Below are 24,370 nucleotides of genomic sequence, written 5' to 3'. Positions count from 1 at the left end.
GTATGTAGTATGGATTTGGGACCAAGCTAATGTCTTTTAATCCCCGAGCAGAAAACATCTAGGAAAAGTATAGGACAATTATTTATTTTGATATAGTGAAATAGATGCACTTCATTTTCACATGACTCCAAAATGTTACATGCCAAATGGAGAAAAGAGTACTTTAGAACCATATTTATTATTACATAACAGTCCAATGAACTGTGGATTGTTTCTGTGTGAAACATTATTTGTTGGTAATGGTTCAATCAGTCCTCAATCTGCTGTCAGTTCAGCTCTGTGTGTAACTGTGTCATCAGCGGACCTGTATTTGACAGATCAGCTGTCAGTGTCACACAGGCAGGGTGCCGACCGGCTAGTCCGTCATCATCTCGGCCCCCTCTTCTCCTGTTGCATCCGTTAGGCTGAGCTCCTCCAGCATCTCCATCAGGGACACACGTGGTGCTCCGTCATCATCAGTGTCGCTCTCCACTGGAATCTTTGACGCATCTGAAATTCAAAAATCAACCTCTATTCATCAACTGTCCATCCAACACATCATCTATAATAAATTTGCATTAGATCTGTTGATCGCTTAAGCAGCCATTGACAGCAAAATGAGCCGCATCCCAACTACTCAAGCTGCAACAATGGAAACAAACAGAAGGGCTGAAGTGTCTGAGGATACTGGTGCAGTGAAAAGTCTGCAGCGTCCAGCTGCTCACCTCTGTAGATGTTAACATTCTTCCTCAGAGCCTCATCCTCCTCCAAGTCCTCCAGGAAGTCCTGGTATTGTCTGAAGACAGAAAAGCAAGTTAAAAGGAAAACCTATGTGGTGCCACATTACAGGGAAAATATTTACAGGATACTTGGCACATTTTCAAACTATTCACTAAATATGAAAAAAAAACAATGTCATGTATTTAGTCATCATTTCAGGTATCAAGTGTTTACTCTTATTTTATGTGTGGGGGACATTTGTGCCAAAAAACAAACTTTAAGCAATTCCTCATAGGCTCAAAATGGACTTGAGGATAAAACATTTGTTTATTCAGGGAGTTCTTTTCTAAGGCCAAGGTGTTAAATGGTTAAAAGGATTAGGTTAAGTTAAATGTATTCACCTTATTTTTTGTAAGAATATTTTACGAGAACTTTTCCAAGCACTCTCGCCTTTAAGGACTGGGGTTAAGTCTGGGGATATTCTACATTTTTCTTATTGTCAGCGTGTCCCGTGAAAAGACCAAAACCACCATGAATTGATCTGACTAAAATGTATTATCTGTGTCGCCATCCTTTGTGCCATAGATCTCCATTGTTGCCAAAAAACTATTAAAACTGTAAATGAGCCACACTGTGAAATGCCATGTGGACCATGCACACTGTAATTTGAATTGAGCCAATCCAACAAACACCGTTCTGTTGCTGTAAATACTCACTAGAGCACTAAATATGCATTACTCTAAGCCTGGAAATAGTCCCCAATGAATGCAGTATTTTTTCCAGTTCGAGTAATGTTTGCTAAAAACTACTGTGCCCAGCTGTTTTAGTAAATTATTTTGTCTTTTTCATGTTTTTAATAAAGAATAGCACTAGTCTTGTCCTCTAAAGATGACAGTTAAACATGAGAGTTGAATAACATTTCAAATTCTTGAAGCTTTAATTCATTCACTTCAAGAGAATCCAGAAACTCCACATTACTCTCCTACCTCTCATCATCTGTGTCCATGCCTTCTCGCTCTCTCTCCATCTCCTGCAGTTTCCAGTTCCTGCGCTTTGCCCTCCTGCTGCGGTCATAGCTCTTCTTGATCAGCACCTTAGAGGGTCCACATTGAGGTTGTACAATTAAAACACCACCGCAGATTGTCTACATAACTTTTCTCTATGTGATGCTATGCCTGAATGTAGGGATGATGTGATCACATCCACAGTCAGTATTTTCTGTTGCCACTAGAGGACAGTGTTAATCAAGTCGACAATAGCTACTTAAAGGGATCATGGAAGCCCAGGTTAATTCACTGAGGAGTTGAGTCTTACCACATCAGGAACGTGGTGAGGGTTCATCTTATTCAGGTACTCGTCATTGACGTTGGAATTGGCAAAGTCAAATCTGTAGTGTGAGAAGTAAATGTGCCATGAAGTGTCAAGTGTGCAGTCTGCAATCAGTCTTTACTGCCAACCTGACGACCAGCCTCTCAACTTCCCGTCAATCCCTCGTACTCACCCTAGCACCAGGTCTCCGATGTTGAGCAGGTGGCCCAGGAATGTACGGCAGTGATACTGCTGACTGGTGTTCATCTCTGATGTTTTCTGGACCCACACCTCAGCCAGGGTGTGCTGTGACACACACACACACACAAAATTTTTCCTCCGTTGCATCAATACGGATGCAATATTCAGAGTAAAGAGAGCGTACAGTGTCCCTACAAACCTCATCCCCTGCGCCTTCGAAAACCAACACTCCTGTGTGTTTCCCATTGTTTTGGGATAATGCAATGCTTCGCTATTGATTTTGCTTCCGAGAGAAAAGCAACGTTCCCTCATAATGCAATCTGCTCTGCAACAACACACACAGACACACCCTCACCTTATTGGACCTCATGCCGGCTCCAGCTCCCAGCTTCTGGTTTCTGATGATGTCAGTGTCCATAACGATGAACTCCTCCAGTTGCCGTGGGTTACAGAGACTATTGAAGGGGTAACGCCAATATGTGCTCCCATCCACTTCAGCAACTAGTGAGTTAAAGAGATTATTTAGGTATTTAGTACTGACAGTTGTACTGTGATAAGACAAGTCATTAGAGCAGAAAGCCCAAAACGTGAGCACAAATTATAGAGTACCTTCTCATTTTTACTTGACAGGTTAAAGAACCTGAGAAATGAGATAAATCATGACAGCATTTCAAGAAATGAGTCACTCTTCATAGATTTGATTGTTTTTCAGACTCCAACATATTCTAAGTTCCTTTCTTTAAAAGCCACATGGGTGCAAAAGCAAGATTTATCTGTCAGTGTTTTTCTATCTGTAATAATCCAGACAGTGTTTTTCTGTGTATATTTCAAGTAAACTGAAGCAGACAAACGGCAACACAACTAGTTTTAATACTAAGTTAATTGCCTACTGCAGCCAAAATGTGCTGAACAGAGCTTTGCCTTGAGGCTGTTTCAGCTACTCAGCCGGCTCAAAAACTTTCTGCAACAAAAATAGCCTGCTCTTTGAAGAGTAATTAAAAACGTGTGGGACGCTTACAGAATGTCAGAATTCTGTTGAGGAGCGCCTCTGCCTCTCACATAATACAGCACGTGATTACACCAGATACAGAGGAAACACATCATCGCCATTTGTCAGCATTTATGTATCGATTATAAATCCCTCCAAATGAGCTGACTTAGTTATAACAGCATGTAGAAAAAATGTTTTCTTTTCTTTTTGTGAGCGTGTCTCGTGCTGTGCCGTGACGGCGAGCATAGGGAAGCTGTTGAGTTAGACGACTGTGATGAACATGTGGTCAGCAGACTGGAGTCAGCTTAGTGCAGCACTGAAGGGTTTCACTCAAGCAATGACTCAGTTATATCACCATGGTAACAAAAGGACACGGCTTATGATGTTTCTTGTATTACACGCAAACGAAATTAACACTGTCCGGCGCAAAATGAACCTAGGGGTTAATAACGTGTACCGAGTCGAACGTTCTCTGGGATCTGTTTTCATGCTAATCGAATGTGTCTCTAGCTTGAAACAAGCTACCGCAAACTGGGGGTTAGCTGCTAGCGCTAGCTTTCGGGGCACAGGGTAAATCACTATTTGATACCACTAACAAGGCTCGAAATAGCACCACACTTAAACAGTAGCATAATGAGGGTCCCTACATGCAAACCAAAGCATTGAGAACTTTGTAAGTGTACGGACAGTTTATTACAAAGATAGACTATAAAGACAGTAGCGTTAATGTTTACATGCGGCCGCCATCTTGGATAACAGTCATGAGCAGTCGAATCACGAACGCTGTGTTTGAGCTATGTTACTGGTTACTGGTTGCACGGCGTTCGTCTGCTCATGACTGTTATCCAAGATGGCGATAAGTGTGGTGCTATTTCAAGCCTTGTTAGTGGTATCAAATAGTGATTTACCCTGTGCCCCAAAAGCTAGCGCTAGCAGCTAACCCCCGGTTTGTGGTAGGTTGTTTCAAGCGAGAGACACATTCGATTATCATGAAAACAGATCCCAGAGAACGTTTGACTCGGTACACGTTATTAACCCCTAGGTTCATAATTTAAGATTAATAATATTAAATCAGCAGCACCACGGACGAAAACTAAATAAAAACTAAATAAAAAGTCAGATATGATGATGAAGACTGTGACGAAATATAACAGACACTTTAGTCAACAAATAAAAATGAGACGAAAATGTTAGGGAGGGACGAATGGAGAAGAGAGCCAATCGGAACCACTCTTTTTTGTGGGACAAGTTGGGAAGAAATCCAATCAGAGTGAATCTTTGGGGGTAGGTTGATTTATGCGGAAGCAGCAGAGCCATTTTTAAAGGCTTGCGGCAAATGCAGTGTAACAGCTAAACAAGCGCAGCAGTTACACAGGAGGGCGAGTTTGCAGAACTTTGCACAGTTTCGAGGACGTTTTCCTATGGTTAAGTTGTTTTACGTATACTTAGTTGCACAGTCTTAGTTACACAGCTTTGGCTGATTTCCAGTTGACTTCGTTCGTTAGCAACACGCTAACGTTTTGCAGTGCACACCCGGTCCGAGGTGGCAATGACATGTCTCATGAACAACGAGATGTCAGGCTAGATTCTGGACGAACCGTTAAATCTGTCTGTATTGCATATTCAAACCTTAATAACATTCCATAACAGACTGATGGTCCTTAATATTAAAAATTCTGGAGAAACATTTAGTCAACTAAGTCCACTGTAGATTTAGTCGACTAAAATCTGCTAATATTTGCTCTACTAAAACTAGACTAAGACTAAAAGACTTAAGACTAGACTAAGACTCTTATGATATTTAGTCGACTAAAACTAGACTAAAAGATTTCAGATGACTTAAATAAGACTGAAACTAAATGGTGCGTTATTCAAAAGACTAAATCAGAATTTGCTGTCAAAATTAACACTGGCGCCGGAATTGTCCTTTAATCTCACCTGCGCAATCTTTTATTATTATATAGGTTATTGTTGTCTGGATTTTATTGTGCAAAATAAAAAAAATTCAAATTCAAAAAGCATTGGAAACCTCAGACGTGGTCTATATATAGAGCTCACATTACTGAATTGATGAGCAATGATTCAAACTTCAACTCAGCTGACAACAACCAGACAAAAGAGCAGCTATGTTTAAGTATACAGTATGTTCAAGTAAATTGTAGTTAAATTGGACTGTACGGATGAAAAAAGAAAAAAAAAGAATTCACGTATCCATTCTTTTCCCCACAATGGAGATATAGATATATATATATATTTTTTTTTAACCAATGATTCACCTAAACCACCGACGGCGACTACATCATAACCGTTTCCAGCAAAAGAGACCAAAAGCAGACAATGCAGAAATTCCATGTTAACTACTTCTTTACAAAGTAGTCAGACTGACTGACTGACATGTGATGTGCACTCTTTTTAGAAAACAAATTTTTTTTTAGAAATATCTCGTGTTATATTGTCTCCAGAAGTGGATTATTCAACTTTTGTTTTTGTTAAAGAAGGAAAAGAAAATCGCAACACTCAATAATATCGAATCGCAATACTTCTAGAATCACAATAATTGAAAATCGTTATACAAATTGAAAGCCATGTATCGTGAAAAAAATTGAATAGTGGCTGGGTTAGCTCAGTTGGTAGAGCAGGCACACACATATCGAGGTTTGCTCCTTGACGCAGCGGCCGTGGGTTCGACACCGAACCTGCGGCCCTTTGCTGCATGTCGTTCCCCCTCTCTCTCCCCTTTCATGTCTTCATCTGTCCTGTGGAAGTAAAGGCCTAAAAATGCCCAAAAGATCATCTTTAAAAACTAGGGAGAAAAGCATATCGTCCCAGCCCTACTGGACTGTGGTGTCAGTTGGACCTGTTAAGAAGAAGTAGAAATACTCACTCTGCAGGGTGTTGGGATCGATGAGGTGGATGGTGCTGGTGACACGGACGCACACACACACTTGACCCATGTTCCCCAAACTCTGCGCCAGCCGTGGGGAAAGGCACACTACGTTGTCCTGGCAACCAGACAAAACCAGACAACCCGGGCTCAAAATCCTTAGAATAGCTTTTAATTCCATAATATCAATGCATTGGGAACACTGCACATTCAATTCCAAATCAAAGCATGACCAAAATTGATCAAGTTTGTGTTATACCTTTACAGAAAGTGAAGAAAAAGGAATATTAGGCTATTATATAATATATATAATATTAGGAATATTTTTCTTTACAAACTCAAACATTTACTGTATGAACTGAAAAATGTCTCAAGGGTTGGCTTTACTTTGAATCACTGCGCTAATATTTAGTTGCATAACCATTATTTCTGAGAACTGCTCCACATCTGTGTTGCATGGAGTCGACCAACTTCTGGCACCGGTGAACAGGTATTCCAGCCCAGGACCATTGAACTACATTCCACAATTCCTCTGCATTACTGGGTTTTGCCTCAGAAACAGCATTTTTGATGTCACCCCACAGGTTTTCTATGGGATTGAGGTCTGGGGATTGGGCTGGCTGCTCCATAACATCAATCTTGTTCATCTGGAACCAAGACTTTGCTCGCTTACTGGTGTGTTTTGGGTCATTGTCTTGTTGAAAGACCCATTTCAAAGGCATTTCCTCTTCAGCATAAGGCAACATGACCTCTTCAAGTATTTTGATGTACTGAAACTGATCCATGATCCACCGTGCTTTACTGTCTTCACAGTGTACTGTGGCTTGAATTCAGTGCATGGGGGTCGTCGGACAAACTGTCTGCGGCCCCTAGACCCAAAAAGAACAATTTTGCTCTCATCAGTCCACAGAATGTTCCCGCATTTCTCCTTTGGCCAGTCAATGTGTCCTTTGGCAAATTTCAACCTATTCAGTACATTCTTTTTTTCAGCAATGGGACTTTGCGGGGGCTTCTAGCTGATAGCTTTGCTTCACATAGCCTTCTTCTGATCGTAACAGTACTCACAGGTAACTTTAAGTCTTCTTTGATTTTCCTGGAGCTGGTCATTGGTTGAGCCTTTGCCATTTTGGCTATTCTTCGATCCATTCGAATGGTAGTTGACCCTTTTTTCCCACGTCGTTCAGGCTTTGGATGCCATTTCAAGGCATTTGAAATCATTTTGGCTGAGCAGCCTATAGTTTTCTGCACTTCTTTATATGTTTTCCCCTCTCCAATCAACTTTTTAATCTTATGGCGTTTTTGCTGCTTGACTCATCGAAGCGAGTCAAGCAGGTACCATGTAATGGAACAGCGCCTAAAGTCCGCTGTTCCTCAGAGCAATGTTTGGAACGACCCATTTTGCTGAGTATTTCAGTGTGAAATGCACTATAACCAGTATGCACAACATTTGTTTCCTTCCTTCCTTAAAGCTACATTGTGTAAGAATTACTCCCATCTAGCGTTGAGATCATATATCGCAATCAACTTTCTCTCGCCACGCAGTATTGCAGCTACAGTAGACTTCACGCTTCAAAAAGCGAAGGTGTACAGAAGGCCGTCTATCAGCTGTCGTTGTTGGAGTTCATGCGTTCTCTTAATACATCCATGAGTTCATGTCGGAGAGTGGCGTGGACGTGCGCTTCACACCACGAGCGGGCACGCGCGCCACCCGACAGAAAGGAGAGAGAAAGAAAAGGAGACTGCAGCGGTCCGGAGGATAATTAACTAGTTGGGATTTGGTGTGTGAATCCAAAGCAGCTCCAATGTTTACTCTTTTTTTTCTGATGATTCTCTTGCTCTTTTCAATGTCCGTTTTCTTTTTCTGGGTGAAGAAGAAGACTCCTGTTCCGGAAATTTGGATTTTTAATACTTGTGGTCCTCCATGTTTCCTTCTTCAAAGTTGCCGGGGCCGGGAAGCGACGATACCCATTAGCAGCAGCTGTGAGTCGAAAACGCGAAAGGCGGAGCAGTATAGCCTGTATGTCCCTTACTGGCTAACGTATTTCAAGATGGCGCCTCATTATGGAGCGTCTACCCCAGTTCATGCAAGCGCAAATATAAAATTCCAAGCTAATAGCAATACTTGAAATTGATGGTGGTGGTCAATATTCATGAAAAAGGACAAGTTTGTGAAGGGCAATACAGATTTTGATAATGAACAACTACAAACGTTACACACTGGGGCTTATGGGCCATCATTGACACCCGTTTCTTCACAGAATCAATCACCTCACTAATTGAACACAACACTGCTGTTATTTTGAACATGCCCCTTTCAATTACAGATTCAATTACACAGAATGAGCAGCATGCATGTCATGACTGTTGGGTCTGTTGGTTTTCTATGACTCTACAACCCTTAGTAGTAAATTATTTGCCATGTAGAAATATCACTTCTACCAAAAAAAAATGATTTATGAGGTTAGTGATGTTGGACTGCTATTATTTGGAACACAACTGTAACATGAAAGATTCTTGGCCAGCCTCAAGTTTTCATCTGCATATAAACAGATCCCAAGACAGCTTTCCGACACAACATTTTACTAAACTAAAAACGTGATGCCCCAGAGATGATGTGTAAAGAAATATATAAATATATAACATGGGTGTGTCTCCAACAGTGGATTAATTGAGTGAAACAAAATCAAACTTAAATTAAAAACAAATCACAGAGCTGTATACCTTGCAGACAGGTACGATCTCCATAGAGTAGGTGCTCTTATAGTTGTACGTGTTTGAATGGATGTCATGAGAGATGAGGCGCTGGGATGTCTTTGACCTTTAAAATAGAAAAAGATTTCATGTTCTTCATCATCATCATCATCATCATCATCAGACGTCATTCAGAGAACCAGCAGAGTTCACATTGTCACAATTGGACAAATCATAATAAAAGGGACTGAATGCAAAAAAGACAATGATCACACATGTCATGACAACATCTAGGTGACTGATTATGAAACGCTTGAGGGTTTTTGTAAATTATAAACATACACAGTGATAGAAGCACACTGGTAAAAAAACAATAATGAATACTGTTTGTTAACAGAGCTGTATTCTTTGTTCATGCATTTCTTTCATTAGGACATTTTATACTTAAAACCACATTTTGCTAAACGCCTACTAGAAAATTATTTTCTGTGACAATGCCATATTTGCTCATAAATGTCTGGACTGTTGGATGAAGACTGAAAGTAGGCAGTCATAATCAGTTTAAATCCTCTTGTGACTGGCATTTAAATAAAAGGGGGAATGTTGTTGTTTTAATACTGAGCCTCATGCGGATGTTGTTTTCATAGTCACAGACCGAGGCGTTGCTCACCTGCAGGGCACGGTGCACTGGAGGAAGTCGACCATCTTCTGAGCGTGCTGCTTGGAGCCGTAGTAGAAATCAATCCCATCTGAGAGAGGAGAGAAATACCATCAAACACCACCACCCATAAATATATCACAGGCGTGCTTTACGGGTCAACACCATGCATTGCAATACAACACACACATGAGAGCAGATGAAGATGGGAGAAAATATGGCAGCCACATGTTGTAGCATTCATAAAGCTTTTTAAGTCCTGCCGAGATATGGAGATGATTTAAATTACACCAACAGACAAAACTCCACTTCACCGTCCAAGAGCACAGAGAGCTGCTGCTGAGCTGCACAGCATTTGTGCCTGTGTGTGTGTGTGTGTGTGTGTGTGTGTGTGTGTGTGCGATGTAGCAGTTAGCATCTCTACATAGGGTGTGAATCAAGCTTGCATTGCAGGAATCCGGTATGCCATGCCTGCTCTGATTACAGCACACTGATTAGATGCACAACGCATGCCCTCCTCTGAGGCCCGCACGAGGACAGCCGTGTGGACTGATTGGGGCCAGTGACATGCATGCATGGCTTGCTGTCTGGTACGAGGTAATTAACACTCGACACATCATTATGTTCTGCTCGGTTCTAATCCACATTAGTTACGCCAGTGACAAATCAGACAAGGTCCCCACTTTTCAGTGTAATTGGGTTAGAGGCGCTAAGGAATATAGCAGGCCCCTCTCTTTTAAAGATTTGTATACTATCAAACATGCAAAAATGAAATATATGAATTCATATGCCATTGACCTACCATTGATTTCTTTGATGTTGAGGGCATTCTGGTGGAGTTTGTGCTTGAGAATCAGCTGCTCTAGATAGTAGAATGTCTTTTTATGAACGGTCTGTAAAAATAAACACATTTTTCAGCATCATCATACAGAGATCTATTCAGCCTCGTGGCCCAATTATTTGAACCTTGGCATCTGCCACAAACCTGTCGCCACTTTTCCCCTTTTAAAAACAAAACATGATATATATATATAAAAAGTGTAGTTGGGAAGACACACTCTGGGGTCAAAACACTGCTGGGAAACAAGTGAGAACAAGTAGACCGTTCATGATTTTGTATGCTGCCAATTCCTAACGTCCTGTATAGTTGCTTCACGGTAAAAGCTTTTCAGTGAAGAGAAGTGAGTTTATTGCGAAGTAGCTGCAGAAGGCGTCAAGTCCACCAAGGGTATCTTAGCTTAGTTAAGTGGTAACAGAGGCTGAAGCTTGTTCCTGAGTAATCATCTCATAAATCTATGGTCTTTATAGCACTGAAGCTAAGCCTGGTTTACTTCCACACATCAGTCATAAAAGGAAAAAGTGCAACCCTAGGATTAAGTGTTGTTTATCTTGCCATATACCTAGAGCTCTAGGTTCGTTTTACATAAAAAACCCACAGACACAGCTTCAGAAGCCTTTAACATGCAATTGCAAAATTAACACAAAATAACAGGATTGTGAAAAGAGAGAGTAAACTGGAATACTTCAAATGGAAAAATGAGAGGAACCAAAATAAACAAATTCTAATGGGAGTGAGATACAGGGTCAAGATTAAGGGCTGCAGAGGCAAACATGCAATTGCCCAACATTCCTGTGAATGTGTGTGTATACAGCCTTTGTAGCCATTCACTATCAATTTACTTTTTCATTATTATTATTTTACTAAGCATATAGCATGCATGCATGCATGCAAAGTGTAAAAGGTTGACAATGTAAGTAGAGTTCAAGTACAATAAAACAGTAGATAACCATTCTGAGAAAACCTATTTATTCATTTATAGGGTATGTCATTAAACCACAGACTCCTACCTTCTGCCTAACTTGAACCACGGCCTTCCAGAAGTCCTTAGCTTCCACACGGTGGCAGTCGTCGCACATCTGGTACTGGATGACAAACTCGACCACAAACACCTGCTGTAGGATAGCGCCATTCATCACCTGAAGAGGCAAAGACAGCAACAAGTTACACCATGTGCATTGACTGCATGGCAAACAGTGACAAAAACTCTCTCTGTCATTCACTTCGGGAAAAAGAACCCCGACATGTTTCCATGTTGCCATTTCTCAGCCATTTAGATACATCTGACCAGTGGGATCTGGAGACAGAATTATACAGACTCTCCAACAGCACAAACAAAAGAGTTGGCCCTAAAAAGCACAGGACTCAGGTTCTCACTAAAGGTCAACAAGATGAGATGACAGCCACTGGCAAAAACTTAACTCTCTCAAACACGCGTGTTTGTTACACCATGACACCCAGGTAACCTTTAGATGAAAAACACGTTGCCCATCTGAGGTCAGTTTTCCTCCGTTAGTTGGAATTTTAGGGTTGCAAAGTTCTGGGAATTTTCAAAGTTGGAAACTTTCCATGGGAATTAACGGAAATAAACGGGAATTAATGGGAATAAACTGAATATTTTTAATATTGCTTGTTATAATACTTATATTCTATAACAGGGAACTTAAATGTAGTTGAATAAAAAAAAAAAAAAACATCTTTCAGCATAATCTTGGTTAAAACAACCTGATTTGATGCACTTTCAGTTGAATGTCCTCCCTATATTCGTTCCCATGAAAGTTTCCAAATTAGAATGTTTCCAAAATTCCCCAGCTAAACTTTCCATGGAAAGTTTCCGGAAATTTACCGGAAAATGTCCACCCCTTTGCAACCCTAGTTTGAATATCACTATCTATCACTTCCACTCTGTTTTCTCACCTCTTTCTGGATGGTCACTTTCATCTTAATCCTTTTGGAGTGTGGCTCTGTCCACAGGAAGCCAGCATCAATGAGACGCACCTGTGAGGAGAGGGGTGTTGTTGAACATTATCATAATGACAAGTTAGATACATGCTGTGGACACAACATTATCATAATGCAATCCATGACCTGCAAAGAATACTATAAAGTTCATAATGTGTTTGTTTTGGTATGAACTGTGTTAAAGGTGTTAATGCACCTTTATGGTTATTTCTGAGGCCATCGTTTGATATTGTATCAGGCAGCATTATATTATAAGAAGCCCCAATTCATTTGTCACCAAAAAGAGTCACTACATGTGTGTGTAAGCTTTTTTCTCTACACAACCCCATAAAAGAAAATCTAAAAAAAAATTTATTTATTATCTTTCAGTCAGATATAATATATTAAAAATAATATATTAAAAATCAAGTAGGCTCAATAACAAGATGGGACTGAAACAAGCAAATATGCCATTGTCTGTTGTGGAGAAGATTAGTAAGAATCATGCTTACTTTGGTCATCGAGCTCTTAATTTTTTTCAGACAAAGGGTCAGCAGCTCCCTGGACTCCAGGGCGCACTGCACCCAGCTGGCTGGAGGCTGCAAGTACCTGCATAAAAGAAGAAGATGTACATTCAAGCCTCAACTTCAACCCCTCCAAAAGAAATCTCAAGATAACCTTATCTAAATCCTTATGTAAATGTTTCCTACAGAGAAACAATTAGAGCTGCAACGATTAACCCTTTAATCGATTAGTTGTCAACTCTTAAATTAATCGGCAACTATTTTGATGATCGATTAGTCGGTTAGAGTAATTTTTTTTTTTAAGATTATTTTTTGGGCTTTTCCGCCTTTAATTGATAGGACAGCTAGGGGAGAGAGAGGGGGGAAGACATGCAGGAAATCATCACAGGTCGGACTCGAACCCTGGACCTCTGCGTCAAGGCATAAGCCTCTGAGTATATGTGCGCCTGCTCTACCCACTGACTAACCGGCCACGGTTTGAGTAATTTTTTTTCCAAATTCTCTGATCCCAGCCTCTTAAATGTGAATATTTTCTAGTTTCTTCTCTCCTCTGTGACAGTAAACTGAATATCTTTGAGTTGTGGACAAAATACGACATTTGAGAACATCATCTTAGGCTTTTGGGAAACACTGATCCACATTTCTCACCATTTTCTGACATTTTATAGACCAAAACAACTAATCGAGAAAATCGACTATGAAAATAATCGTTAGTTGCAGCACTATAAACAATGATACTATATGTGTATCATGTAAAAAAAATAAAGAGGAGCAAAAAGCATGAAACAAACCTTTCACACTGCTTGCAGAAGTGCACTGTGACTTGCTTGGGGATTCCCTCTGAGATATCTACCTGAGTACGCAGGCAGGCTACACACATGTTGGCTGGGTTGGGAGGAATGGGGACGCCACATGTACAGCACAGGCTGGGGAGGAGAGAGGCAACATTGGTAAAACTCAGTGACATAAACAAATTATGTGGCATTTTACACCTCTGGGTCAATCAAGAAAATATGTTTTGGGAGTTTTAGAACATTCATAAAGTTAACATCCACTATACTGTACATTACTGCTGACCAATTCCCGAGGCATACCACAGTTTATTTTATTGTGTTTTCTTCCATCTTTCTAAAAGGCATAGGTTTCTGTTAACTTTAACATGCTATGCAAGTGAACAGTTAGACAGCTCAATTTGACATGAGATCATAACTCATAGCAATGAACATTTAGACTAGACTAGTAGTTAGTCTATGGTTTTGTCAAAATGACATTAACATTGTGCTCTAGAGCAGTTGAAATCACAGACTGTTTAGAGAACTAGTTGCTGTGTTACCGTGCAAGTGGGAAGCTTGGGGATTTGACAACTAGCATGCAAACCGCAACCTGTCCAAATTCATCTGCTAGACTGGGGACATTTTATCCCGGTGTGCAGTCCATGGTTCTGTGCAGCAATCAACTGTTGATTGTTTCCCAATGATCAGTACTTTCAATTGAGATACAAGGATAGTATAATTAATATGAAAAACAAAAATGGCCAAATGTTTACTATGATAGATTACCAGATATCAAGTCAATCCAAATTAATTACTCTGTACTGAAATAGCATGCCAGTCTTTGTAACCACAACATACGAAGGAGTGTGTGCTGTAATCCATCTTTCAATAAGGCAAACTTTTCTCTTTGTGAGCATTTTAACTTAGCAAACACATGCAACACTAATATATTTAATGCACACACTATTTAGGTGTGCCATTGTACGTGCTGTCCTACTACAGAGCAATCAATATTAATAGTTACAGATGTGTTTTGCTACTTTGACATGTCTAAATTGAGTCAGTCTTGAGAAAGGTCTATGTGACAGGCCTTACACAATACAACAGATTCGAGGACATAAATACCATTTATATTTGTTCACTTACATATTCCCCTGGCTGCTTGTGGCAGGAGCTTGCATGTACTCCATTCTTGCCAAGTTGATAGGTCAGTGTATGTCAGTGGATTTTTGTGATCTGATGTCTGAGGACAAAAACATAACTGATTTAACAGGCACAGCTTTGACAGTAACAAGACTGCTAGAGTATAGCCAACGTTTGCTGGTAGCGAGCACTGTGTAACAACTACACACATTATTTATAACAGCAGGTAAATATTATAATACTATGGGTTTGTTCTTCACACTCAGAAACAAAAAGACAGCTATAGAAAGACTGTGAAATCATTGAAAAAAGATGCAGGGCAGGCTATAGTTAACGCTGCTAGCATCAGCTCACCATTCAGTATCAGACAGTTAGCATTAGAGGCTAAATTGCTAGTTTTTATGAGTGATTCTAAAAGATATTCGTAAAGAAACAAGCACACAATGTCAACCAAAAGTATTCGATAGCTACAGCTGCTACAAGCGTGTGATGACAAAACTTACTAAAGTTATTTTGATGGGAAATCCACAACACACCGTAAAAAGTCCTCCACGTTTTCCCCACCGAGGACCGAGGGAGGCTTGGTGACGTCATGCAATACTCAAGGACCCCGGGACAGTTTTTGTCTGCCTGAATAAATTTCCTTAAAAAACATTTTAATAAGCTAATAAAAGGCTAAATAAAACATATTTGGCATTAATGGTTAGATAAACTAATTCACAGTACTGAGCAATAGTATAAATACAACTGTTAAAAATCTGACACTAGAATAAAAGGTAATTTGACACAAGTTGCTACTTAAAATGAAATAAAAATGTAAGAACAGAAAAGAAAAGAAAGAAGAGAGAAGTAACTTTATCATGTCCCAATATCTAAAATTCTGCCCTGCTGCAACGTAATGTGGATAAGCCATACAAAATGTATTAGGCTACATACTGTATGACTATCTTAAACATTATGGCCAGGCCCCCGAAGTGAATAAATAACTTGAATATTGTCGAAAAAATGTATAGCATGTGAACTTAATTTAAATAGGATTTAGGATTCCATATGTCCATGTAGCTCGGTTTTAATTAAACACACTGCTTTTTATGAAAACCCTATTGCCACCAACAGGTTGTGGAGGGACCCCTGTGTGTCTGGGGCAGTTACACGGTTGGAAATCCAGTGCTCAATTTAGGGATTATTCATCTGATTATGTAAACTGTTATAATGAAATTTGCAAAATTAGGAACCTGTGTTGAAGAATTTATAATCCACGGTTTTTGGCGTACCTGTGGTATGGCAGCTCCTTGGATGCCTTCGGGTGCTGTCGGAAATATTCAACTCAAAACGAGCGAACATTAACGATCATGCGTTAAGTAGGCTAAGTAAATGCACAATGACGGTAAACGTGGGAATATGTACACTACCAAGATGTGACTATTAATGTACAATATGCAAAGCCCTGTCCAAATCGCTTTACCCAGTTAGGCTATATGTAAAATTGCGTTGCAAGCACAGAACCACTAAAAAGTTAGCTTGTTAGTAGCCTACTCTTTTATAACTTACTGTAACCTAATATAATTACATTGAATTAAGTTCACTAATTTTGATCATTTGGATCAGTTCAAGAGCTATGGTGCATTATTTTGTGATTAAATGAAACCACAATATGTCAAGATGCTCTCAGGATCTCTTATTCCACTGCTCCAGCTGAAGTCTTAATGTAACAGGTGGTGGGTAGGGCTGGGGGATAATACAATTTCAGTGAACTCATACTGATGATATGATCTTATTATGTTATCATTCAACGATTGTGTTATATCTCTTTATCTTCTTTTTTAAAAATCTCATTTTATTCTATTTGGATTCGGCGTTTTATTGTGTTTTTACATGTTGTTCTGATGCATTTATTATCCTAATCCAAAGCACTTTAAATTGCCTCTGTTTTTCAAATAGGCCTAAAGGTGCTTTGCATTCATTTCTATATTCAAATAAATTATTCTGTGCACTATAATTCAAAGTTATTTAAATTGTGTTAGACATACAATAAATTCGGTCTGGTGTAGGCTTTGTGGAGCAGTGGGACACAATTAATCTGACATGATTGTGTCTATAGTCTACATTTCCTTATCGTAATGAGCCCATTCGTATAACAGACTTATTTGTGGGTACTTTGTTACAATGTACACGCCAAACTTTTATAAAACATGAAACATGTTTTAGCCTACAACATACATAATCCTATAGAGATTAATCACACTGCCTCCTCTGGGTCACTGACTCGTTTGAGGGACATTACGAGCTGCATGTGAAGGCAGCACCCCCATTTAGTCAGTCAGCAGCAGAGAGTCGCAGCCAGTGTGGCAGCTGGGAATGTGGGAGTTTCAACAGACCGCTATTTTCAGAGCTGGGAACCGTAGCGGGGCTGGCCAGGAACAGACTCTGCCCACACCTGTACTTTAGCCAGCACACTGGCTTAATTTGAAGTCCAAACGGGCGACCTGCGTTTTCTGTCCAGGGGAGTCGGTGTTCTCGGACCGCATCAGATGGTCAACGGACAGCCGCTGGTGGCTCACTGCGGGGCTGCATGCTAGAGGGGAACCAGCCGGAGCATCGTGTTTGTTCCCGGTCTGTGTACGTACGCTAAGACCTTACCTTCTGCCTGGTGTGTCCTTAAAAATGCACTAAAGTTTCACTCGTTTAGTATAATCTGTATGTGTCCCGGTGTGAAACGCTCGGTTAAATGTTTCTGTTTCACCGCTACCAAACCACTCATGGACTGAAATCTGCGGCTGGGGCGAGCGACACACAACCTGCCGCGATTTCCTGCATGTAAATAAATAAATGATAGAGGATACAATGACCCTGCTGTCTCTATTAGGTCGGATCATGCGTTATTTTCTGCTCAGACCGGAGACCTTGTTCCTCCTGTGTATCAGCCTGGCTCTGTGGAGTTACTTCTTTCACACAGACGAAGTGAAGACCATCGTCAAGTCCAGCCGGGATGCGGTCAAGATGGTCAAGGGGAAAGTGGCGGAGATGATGCAGAACGAGCGGTTCGGTGGGCTGGACGTCCTGGACGCGGAGTTCTCCAAGACCTGGGAGTTCAAGAGCAACAACGTGGCCGTGTACTCTATCCAAGGCCGGCGAGACCACATGGAGGACAGGTTCGAGGTGCTCACCGACATCGTCAACAAGACTCACCCGTCTATATTTGGGATTTTTGATGGCCATGGAGGAGAGGTGAGTAGGCTACAGTGTGGGGGATAAAGACAAGGTGTGTTGTTGGTATATATACCTGTTTGGGTACCCATGGACCCCAAACTGAGCTGTAGGAGCCCCTAAAGTGTCTGGAATAAGATGCCTTAAGTAATCTCCAGTTGTGTATCTGTCAGTGTTTTGTATAACATGTCTGGTCTGGTTTACTGTCCACAATGTATTAAATCCACAAGTAAGACAAAGTGGAGCAAGCCAAAATTGTCCTTAAACTTTGAAAGGGGCATTTTAAAGATGAAAGTAGGCTATGCTTGTTAGAACAGCATCTAACAATGAATATATTTTTTAAACGATACAATTGCTAAATAGCTTTATAAAATGGTGTCAATTAAAGCCCATCAGAAAGGATTATAGTCCAGTGTTAGAGTTGAATTAACTGCTAAACCTATTCTTCTGACCAGCTGCCACAATTTTTAACTTTTCAGAACAAATATTTGTGTCTGCTGATGAATGAGTGATGTATCTGATTTATTGCATTTTATTAAATCTACTTCAGTGTGGAGGTGATACATTTGCAGGGCTGGATCAGCCTGCCAGGGGGGCAAAGATGGGCTGCTTTCAGGAATATGTAACACATAAACACAATACTATAATGATTAAGGTCTTCAAACTACTTTTTGACACAAAGATCCTCTTTAAGACCGAGCCTCAAGGTCAGGTAATAAAGCAGGGCCCACTTTAAGGCCCTTATCAGCCTGTTGATATTGTGTGTTAATGGTGCATATTCCAATACAAGTACAAACCAGGTAAAGCACTGCAAGCCTGGAGATATTGGGGCTGTGGAGGCAATTGGTAATCCAGCCTTGGGCATTTGTCATTGAGTATTTGTGGATGCGTGCAGCAGGAGCCGAGGATCCACAGCTGTGCGTAGGATCCCATAATTCCTTGCTACAGCCCTACACACGTATTCAACCACACATATCTGTTCTCTTCCAAAAGGCAAGGCAATCTGCATCGTCTATTTACAGCTAAAATCATGGCAAAAATATCCACCTCTCATGTTTTTTTGGGCCAAAACAATTTTTTTTAGGATGCAGACAGCATAGTCCCCATGGTCTAACATGATTATAGCTGGAAGGAGGAGGATCGACTCAAATCGGGGTGCTTCAGAGAGGCATATACATGCAGCTAGGGCTGGGCGATATGGAGAAAATCAAATATCACGATATTTTTGACCAAATACCTCAATATCGATATTGTAGTGTTGACTATTGGTGCTTTCACAAAATATTTACACAATGAGATTTTTGATAAATAATCATCAGTAATGTGGATATGACTAAGTGGGTAAAGGCTAATAATAGAACAGTTACAACAGTCTGGTAAGTTCAGAAAATGACATCACTTTACTGTAACGCAGCCTTTAAAATCAGGAAAAGACAACACTTATGATATTACAATATGCAATATCTAAGACGATATCTAGTCTCATATCACGATATCGATATAATATCGATATATTGCCCAACTCTTGCGCTAGCTGAGCTCAATACTATGAGTAAAGCTTAACTGAAGTGGGCCCCCCCCTGGCAATTTGTTTGCAGCTAAAAAATGATGATGAGTCCTTTTCTTTCTGAGTCCTTGGTGCTAACTAATGTTCTTCAACGTGAATGTGGCAGTGCGTCCAGGGCAGCAAGGAAACAGCTTTACAAAGCACCAGACCCTTAAAAAGAAGTTGTCCGTTGAATGGACAAAGAGCATTTGAGATGGCACCATGGTTAGATGGGAACATGAGAACACTGATTTATCATGAAGTCATGGCATGCTTAAAGACTGGCATTGTTTCTCAGGACTTAAACTATGACCTCATCTGACAGCACAAACACACACAAACTGTAAGTGACAGGGTATCCCATTTTCCTCCGTCTCTCATCTTCTCTTCTCTATGCTTCAGCTTGTACATTAAACATTACACATTTTCTGGTTGTTGAGGAGCTCCATGCAGTTTTGTGGCCTGACAGTGACTGTCTTCAGTTTGACTGCTGTGGTCTGATTGAGGCTGAACGATAACATGCTAAAAATAGGCAACCAAAGGCATAGAGGATAGCTGTTCTTGTAGGGGAAATTAAATTTTAGGCCGCGGTGCTGACTGCTGCAGCTTTTGACCAAAAGTGGTCATTGATTTCTTTTTTCTTTTTTTCCCTGCGGCCTTTTTCCTTGTGCTTCCTCCCTCTGTGGAGTTCCTTTTTAGAGACTGGTGACCTAACCTGTGAGCTTTGCTGCAGCTACCACACATGGTTAAGAGACTAGAAGAAATAAAGAGGAAATAAATGTTTGTATATATGTTACAGAATTTAGCTGATGAAGGTCTAAGACCGAAACGTTGTATTTTTCTAAATAAATTATTGCTTGCGTAATGGTCAGTGTGCGGGACTCTTCTTTAAGCTATATATGTTACAGAAAAATTAGAAAAAAACGAGTGGGAGAGCATCTATGGTGAGAGTAAGAGCAAGAAGAGAGGGCTCAGATTTGTCCATGTAGGCGAGAAGCTGTTTTATCACTGCATGTCCATGGGCAACAATTTGGTCTGTTTTCATTCCCACACCCTCTTTTGAAGTGTGTGAAACATGGTTGGCAGACAGCAGCCTTCAGAAACAACTTCCTCTCTTTAGCGAATCTAGATTCTTTTTTTTTTTCTTTTTCTTGATGGCCAGAGGGCATTAAATACAGCAGAGAGAGCTGTGTGGCCCAAGGCTACACCAGGAATACTGGCTGCCTCAGCTGGCTAGTTAGTGGGGTGACAATCCCTTCCATTTCTCTCTACACGCATGCTCTGCTCATCCAAAGCACATAACCCAACCAATAAAGAAATGTCGGACTTGTGTCAACTTCTGTCTAGCATCCAAGACTTTGCATCCACATCAACAGGTCTTGGACGCTGTTTGCAAAGCCTGTAATGGACAGAAATGTAAACTAATTCACTGGGGTATGAGTGTGCCAACTAATTAGAGCAGATATTTAACATAAACATCAAGGGAAGAGGTAGTGGATCCAAAAGCAATTAATTAGGTCGGCAACTAATGATTATTTTTAATTATGGATTAATATGCTGATTATTTTCTCGATGAATTCATAAAATGTCAAAGTGCAAAAATGTCCTAAAGCTCCATGTGACTTCAAATTGCTAATTCTTTTTTCCCAAACAACACTCCAAAACCCAAAGTTATTCACTTTACTATCGCACAAGACAAAGAAAAGCAGGACATTATCATAATTAAGAGGGTGAAAATAGGTAATGTTTGGTATTTGCTTAAAAATATACTAAAGTAATTAATACAATTTTCTGTTTAGCATCTTTGATTGCAATAATATAAAGCTTCATCCTTGTCCTACTGTATATTGAGATTTCCTCTCTTTCCTTTTGTAACACATAGGGCTGTAGCGATACACTAATCTCACGATACGATACACGATATTCAGCTCATGATACGATATATATCACGATATTCAGCTCACGATATACGATATATATCACGATATTCAGCTCACGATATACGATATATATCACGATATTCAGCTCACGATATACGATATATATCACGATATTCAGCCAACGATACGATATATATCACGATATTCAGCTCACGATACGATATATATCACGATATTCAGCCAACGATACGAGTCGATATAATTCGATTCACCAATTTACTTGGATTTAATTAATTGAACTGAAAACTAAAAACCTCAATTACACAATATATGTCTCTGACTGGACAGACAGTCTACAGCTTACAAATGCTGGACAAAATGAATCAAAGATGTGTTGAGAATTATTAGTTCCATTTATTAAAAATTTACAAGCCTTTGAAAAGTAAATAAAGTGCAGTATTGCAATTAACAATGGAGAGTTAAAAAGTGCAGCAAGTGGCCTGTTCTGAACAGTTTCTTTGACAGTTTTTTTAGCTTGACCCTGAACATATGAGGTAGCCAGTCTAGGCACCAGGTAAGTAAACCTAGTACCATGGCTTCTCCTCAGAACACACCGAAGAAGCGGCGACTTGAGCGTACGCTCTGCACGTGCGCGAAACGTAATACGTCTCCATAGCAGCAGGCGGCGCTGCTCTGTATTGTTTCCATTAACGGTCCGATTGTTTCCCAGAAAATGAAAACCGGCAGCTGATTGGACAAACGCGTCACATGGTCCTTTTTCTCCGGAAATTCACAGCCAGACTGTCATGGCGGCTTGTTCAGAATACAATCTCATATGCACACACAGTAATGCATCGTCATTGTCGTCATTGCAGGTAGCAGGTGTTGTAAAAGAGTAGTCTTTTGGACCGTAAATGGAGCTTTTGAAAGCTTGAAATCACAGCACCCACTGGCAAAGCAATCGCATCCGTGAAAATGATGTCGATAATGGATATTTTGTAAAAAATGTAAAAAACACTTGACACTGCATCTTTAATAATAGACCTTAGGCTAGGTGCAGTTTTAGACATAGTTAGATGTTTTGGGAAAGACACTTATTTGCTTTCTTGCGCATAAAAAGATGAAAGGATCAATCTCATGTATGTGCATCAGTTATGGAGCTGGAACCATGTGTATGGATTAAACGATCAAGATATGACAACTACCCTAGTAGGTGGTAGGTGTATTTCTTTCCGCTTTTGGCAGAGGCAGGCTAGCTATATCCCCCTGCTTCCAGTTGTTCTACTAAAATAAGCTAATCTCCACCTGGCTCTAGCTGCGTACTTAGCATGCATGAGAGTGTTAACGATCTTCTCATCTCTATCTTCAAGAAAGCGAATACATGTCTTCCAAAATGACAAACTACACCCAACAGTGTCAATCTGCATTTGCAACATGGTCGGGGTGGGGTGAATCGAATCCGGTGATCTATATATTTATTTTATGCCTTTTGTTGTTTATGTAGCCAACCTCGTGCTTGTTTTTTTTTTTTTATTCAGTGCTTACTTGCATTCAATTTGTTGTTGTTTGTTTAGGACTCTTGTAATTGTTGCTCCTTATTTATTTTTATTTATTTATATATATATATATATATATATATATATATATATATATATATATATATATATATATATATATATATATATATATATATATATATATATATTCCTTCTATAAGCCCCTAGGGGTTTTCTTAATCTCACCTGCGCAATCTTTATTTTATTACTTTATTTTCTTGTGTTACTGTTGTCTTGATTTTATTGTGCAAAATAAACAAATTCAAATCCCAGGATGTGAGTCCAGCATGTTGGAGGATAGAAAGTTAAGGAAGCCGGTCAGATTATTACCAGATAAACCATCAGTCAGTGCTAAATAACATGTGGAAAGCTCCTTTTTTTTTCTTTCTCTATCTCTCCGCACCATACACCCACTTGCACACACCAACGCAAATTCAATATTCAAGTGTTGAAAATCAGTGTTTAATGTGAACACATCCATCGGCATACTCAGCCATGTATTAAATAGTGGCTTGGGGGGGGGGGGATTTATTTATTAAATGGAGATTGATTTTTAGCTGGCACATTGGAATAACCTGCTGAAAGTGATAACCCTGGGCTCTCTATCCATATAACAGCAGCACCCCCATTTGTTCCTGACTGGCATGTAGAGAGTCAGCTGTACTCTGCTTCTCCCTGCCTCACTGTCATGTTGTGGCTTCAGGCACTACAAAATTATCTTAACTTTAGAATACAGAGAAGACATTCTCTACAAGGCTGGGGGGGGGCGTTTCTCTGTCTGTTTTGCCATCCTTTTTAGCTTTTGTTCTGTTGATTTCTTTTTCTATCAGGGCTCACTCTTTCATGTAGTTTTGATCTGCGGTGTTTGTTTGTGAGTGGGTTGTGATAGATGTATAGTCTCTTACTGTGTAGGAGGCGATGGGAGAGCGCCAAGTAAAGAAGTAGAAGGAAAAACGCTAACACCACAGGGACGATTAGCATTTTTAGAGGGAACCTATCTGTCTTTATTCAGCTCCTAGCTTGTCCTTCGTTCACCTTTGCTTCATATTCAGGCTGAATGGCCATTTTAGTTTCAGCTTCATTATTCATTTCTTGAATTGCAAAGTGGACGGGACTTTTGAGAACATTTGAAGCAGTGGTGCAGCACAGATCACCTTTCTTTGCCACTTCTCAATAAAGGACATTTTATAGTCAGAAAGGCTTTTAATGTGTTTATGTGCATGTTTGTGTTTACTCCAGAAGTATGGGGTTGGTTACATATACTAGGCAGTTTGAATTCCTTTTCAGAGTTCGCTCTCACTAGAGAGATGAAAGAGAGCCCGCATGTGACTAACTGCACTGTTGGCATTACAGGATTAGGGAGCGAGCAAATGAAGAGAGGGAGTGTGTGAAGACTGAGGACAGCTGTGTGTGTGTGTGTGTGTGTGTGTGTGTGTGTGTGTGTGTGTGTGTGTGTGTGTGTGTGTGTGTGTGTGTGTGTGTGTGTGTGTGTGTGTGTGTGTGTGTGTGTGTGTGTGTGTGTGAGCACAA

At 40.2% G+C, this 24,370-nt stretch overlaps 2 protein-coding genes across 3 annotated transcripts in view; one reads left to right on the top strand and one right to left on the bottom strand.

Annotated features, from left to right (window-relative positions):
- Positions 1-68: 68 nt before the first annotated feature.
- nmd3 (NMD3 ribosome export adaptor) lies at positions 69-15,276 on the bottom strand. Of its 2 annotated transcripts, none has more exons than XM_078246054.1 (16): positions 15,188-15,276; positions 14,655-14,751; positions 13,527-13,661; positions 12,724-12,820; positions 12,188-12,268; positions 11,281-11,409; positions 10,235-10,325; positions 9,445-9,523; positions 8,805-8,901; positions 6,084-6,201; positions 2,564-2,709; positions 2,201-2,313; positions 2,014-2,086; positions 1,686-1,792; positions 705-775; positions 69-489 (listed from the first exon to the last, which is right to left on the bottom strand). In XM_078246054.1, exons 2-16 carry the CDS (start codon positions 14,696-14,698, stop codon positions 356-358), a joined length of 1,515 nt encoding a protein of 504 aa, XP_078102180.1. In that variant the 5' UTR covers positions 14,699-14,751; positions 15,188-15,276; the 3' UTR covers positions 69-355. The 2 variants fall into 2 exon arrangements, with proteins under 2 accessions (XP_078102180.1, XP_078102179.1); XM_078246053.1 differs by having other exon boundaries at positions 15,155-15,264.
- A 1,682-nt stretch (positions 15,277-16,958) lies between these two features.
- The window catches only part of ppm1lb (protein phosphatase, Mg2+/Mn2+ dependent, 1Lb), a 46,853-nt gene continuing 39,441 nt past the window's right edge, over positions 16,959-24,370 (top strand). Inside the window, exon 1 of the mRNA XM_078246051.1 lies at positions 16,959-17,879. Within this exon, the coding sequence (XP_078102177.1) occupies positions 17,481-17,879 (399 nt within the window). The 5' untranslated portion in view covers positions 16,959-17,480. The remainder of the gene's footprint in view (positions 17,880-24,370) is intronic.

The sequence above is a fragment of the Sander vitreus genome, chromosome 3 (genome assembly GCF_031162955.1).
Source record: "Sander vitreus isolate 19-12246 chromosome 3, sanVit1, whole genome shotgun sequence".
Taxonomy (NCBI): domain Eukaryota; kingdom Metazoa; phylum Chordata; class Actinopteri; order Perciformes; family Percidae; genus Sander; species Sander vitreus.
This window is presented reverse-complemented; position numbering and strand designations above follow the sequence as displayed.

What these genes read in the sequence shown, in the direction of transcription:
- nmd3 (XM_078246054.1), bottom strand. Translation starts at nt 14,698, where the DNA reads ATGGAGTACATGCAAGCTCCTGCCACAAGCAGCCAGGGGAATAT. An exon ending in ACAAGCAGCCAGGGGAATAT is followed by an intron (nt 13,662 to 14,654) that starts GTAAGTGAACAA and finishes TCTCCTCCCCAG; the next exon opens with CCTGTGCTGTACATGTGGCG. An exon ending in CTCACCACGTTCCTGATGTG is followed by an intron (nt 1,793 to 2,013) that starts GTAAGACTCAAC and finishes GGACCCTCTAAG; the next exon opens with GTGCTGATCAAGAAGAGCTA.